Source organism: Austrofundulus limnaeus, unplaced genomic scaffold (genome assembly GCF_001266775.1).
Source record: "Austrofundulus limnaeus strain Quisiro unplaced genomic scaffold, Austrofundulus_limnaeus-1.0 Scaffold72, whole genome shotgun sequence".
NCBI lineage: Eukaryota > Metazoa > Chordata > Actinopteri > Cyprinodontiformes > Rivulidae > Austrofundulus > Austrofundulus limnaeus.
In genome coordinates this window covers 538,992-542,273 of record NW_013952474.1, presented here as the reverse complement: position 1 = coordinate 542,273, position 3,282 = coordinate 538,992, and the positions used below count along the sequence as shown (strand labels likewise).

General features: G+C 44.0%; 1 protein-coding gene across 1 annotated transcript in view; it reads left to right on the top strand.

Moving 5' to 3' along the window:
* The window catches only part of LOC106519128 (transmembrane protein 163), a 20,300-nt gene that overhangs the window by 6,256 nt on the left and 10,762 nt on the right, over positions 1–3,282 (top strand). Inside the window, exons 3-4 of the mRNA XM_014010670.1 lie at positions 1,523–1,566; positions 1,649–1,740. Coding sequence (XP_013866124.1) covers positions 1,523–1,566; positions 1,649–1,740 — 136 coding nt within the window. The remainder of the gene's footprint in view (positions 1–1,522; positions 1,567–1,648; positions 1,741–3,282) is intronic.

The window sequence follows — 3,282 nt, the reverse complement described above, 5'->3', positions numbered from 1 at the left end:
GTTTATATTTTTGGTTTTATAGTGGAGTAAACCGGAGTTGCCGGGGAAAACCAATCTTTGTTTTGGTGTAAATAAAAAACTGGAACCAAACAAAGAACTTTCTAAAAGGCAACACCTGAGTCAGTTTTAACCAGTTATATTTCTTTGTATTGTTTTATATGACGATGAATTCATGTTCATCCAAATGGACCAACAGACACACRGTCCAAGTTCTTGGTTCCAGTAAAAAAAGGTTCTGTTTCTCTGAATTAGTTTTCAGTCGGTGTGGAGGTAAAACAAGTGAAAAGTCTCACAAACCAGTTTCTTTTTTTTTGTTTTTGGACTTTTTCTTTTCTTCTCCAGCTCCAAATCAGTTTTTGTCTCCAGACACTGAAGTTTCTCCTCCACCAAGTGTTTCAGTTTATTCTCTTCATTGGACCATTTTCTGTGGTTTCCTGCTGACCCTGTTGTTCTGCAGGTCCAGCAGAAGGATCCTCTGGGACATTCAGAGCTGTGGGCTCTGTGAGTTCAGGGTCTTGGTGGTGAACCTTTGTGGACTCGTCTTTGACCCTTTCCTCCAGATTGTTTTCCTGAGTTGTTGGAAGAMTGGGTGTTTGGTTAACAGAGTCAGTCTCCACTGACGGTCCATCTTCAGGTTCTGTCTGACCTGTGCGTCCTCTGTGGGAGGGACGTAGCTTTGTTTGTCTTTAACTGCATCTCTCTCCTTATTTAAGCAGTCGATCGTATATTTTGCTCGATCCAGTTGGACAGTTTTTTCAAACTCTCTGTCTGCCTGTCCTTTCATTTGAGTTTGAGTCTCTTCCAGCTGAATCTTCAGGAGGAGATCTGATTGCAGGAGGTCTTTTAAAGCAAAGACTTCTTTCAAACAATCTTCTTTCTCTTTGTGAACTCTTTGGAGCTCACCACTGAGGTGGTTGCTGGTTGTTCTGGTTTCCCTCAGCTCACCATGAAGTGCTTCCAGCTGGGACGTCAGCTCATTGTTACAATCTTTGAGGCAGCTAAGAGTTTGTCTGCTATCTTCTTGATCTGTGTGAGCTTTGTCCAGTTCTTCTTGGAGATCATAAATCATGTCGTTGTACTGTACTTGGCGAGGGATCTCTTCCCGCCCAGACACCCCTGAAAGGTCTTAAGTTCCTGTATTTCTGACTGAGCCTTAGCTGGACCACATGGGGCAACTGGAGCACAGGACCTGTCCTCAGAAAGTGGAGGTGCTGGCATACCTTCTATACCTCGATGGAAGTGTTGGTACTTCAGGTCAGGTGGTCACTTAGTGTCATGCCCAGGACCCTTAAGCTGGTTGGTGATGATTTGACCCAAAGTTTAGACAAACTCATCAGTTATTTTGACCCAAGGGCAGCTGGAGGGTGGATTCTAAGAGATTTCTTCACTATGCTTACAGACAGACACAAACATTTATACAGTCCAACCGCTCCTCCTTAGTCTTATCCAGGTCAGTTAATCACAGCTGTAAAATTGAAGCTGAAGTGGGAAAACTAATGATGTTTTTGTTTGTTTGTTTCAGCCGTTTCCATCATGCGCCACAGTGCTTCAGCATTTGGATTTGCTGTAAGTCCAGCGTAACGACTCCAACCATCGGCACCAGAGGGGTGGAGTTATTGTAAACAACGTCTCTGTCTTCTCCCTGCAGTTTGACGCAGTGCTGGATGTCCTGTCCTCTGTCATCGTGCTGTGGCGCTACAGCAACGCTGCCGCCGTCCACTCGGCGCACAGGGAGTACATGTGAGTGGACGCTGAAACTCCACAAACCAATCAGTACTGTGTGTGTTTGTGTACATGTTTTTGCTACCCGGTGGGGACAAATTTTGACCAATTTCCTGGTACACACAGCCTGGTGAGGACCCACTGTTCCTTATGGGACAAAAGCCCAGTCCCAATGGGGAAATACCAGTGGTTAGGATTAGGACCAAGGTTTGAATTGAGTTTAGATTAGGTTTAAGGTAAGAGGTCAGGGTTAGGTTGTAGAAACGACTAATAAATGAATGGAAGTCAATGCAAAGTCCACATGAGGATAGAAGAACCATCATGTATGTGAGAACAAAAACTCCCACTTAGTAAMTGCAGACACCCATTTCTCTGATTCATCACTGCTAGCAAACTAAACACAAAGAAGACAGAGTTTGTTTTTTATCAAGTAGGCATGGTTTGAAAATTCATCATGGACTGAGAAAAAAGTGCAACTTTAGCAATGTAGCTGATGAAATTTGAAAAGAGGTGTAAATACACGTCACCAACACACTTTAAGTCTGAAGGCATGTGACATAAATGTATCACTATGGTTAACGGGGCAGCACATTGTCACACCGACATGTCATCCAAAGGCTAGACTGTCTCATCTCACAGTAGTTTTACGTAGCCTACACAGACTGCATACCCTGTGAGCCCCGTGGGCTGAAGCCCATGAATTGGGACACACTCACATAGTCTCTCCTGACCCAGGTTCTTCTCCCAGTTGGACACACGTGAGTACATACATAAGTGGAGCAACACAGCTTTAAAACACAAGTAGGGGTCTCTGCAGTACATGTTGTCCTGTGGGCAGAGATGGCTCTACCTGTGATTGGCGGAGTTGGTGTGTGGGCGGAGTTTACCCTAACCCTGATTGGTTGGATTGATTGTAACGTAAAAGAGGAAATAATAGTAAAATAGTAGGATTTATTGACTGTCTATGTACAGTTTAAAACAAAACAATGACTCAAATAAAAATTAGTGTGAACATGTCAACATAATTTATTGACTTGCGGCAAGCACCTTCCTGTCTCAAGTTATGACTAATATTCATATTGATTTTTAGCGATCTTTTCACAGGCTGGTTAGGACAGTTTTGACCAAGCAAAATTATTACTTGTACCTCCACATGTACGACATTTAAATATTGTGTAGCTAGCACCTGCCTGTTTCAAGTTATGACCAAAATTAATCTTAAAAACATGCTTTCTGCCCGACTCAACCAAGCTACTCCTTGCTGCCCCCAACATCTTCAAGCCCCACCGTCAATCTGAACAATCACATCTCGGGCCAACTCCTCCCACAAGACAAGAAACTCCTACTTTGTGTCTGCGGAGACCCCCTTCTCTTAAAACGTGCAGAAATAAGCATGTAATCAGCTCCCACAGAGTGACCAGGTCCATCTTTCTGAGATGATCACTCTCAGAGATCATGCCCTCTGGAGAGGAGACGGTAGCTTTTAGTTCCCTTTCAGTCAATTCACTCGGTACAACATCATGTATGGGAACCACGCCCCTGCGTGTCCTGGCTGAAGCC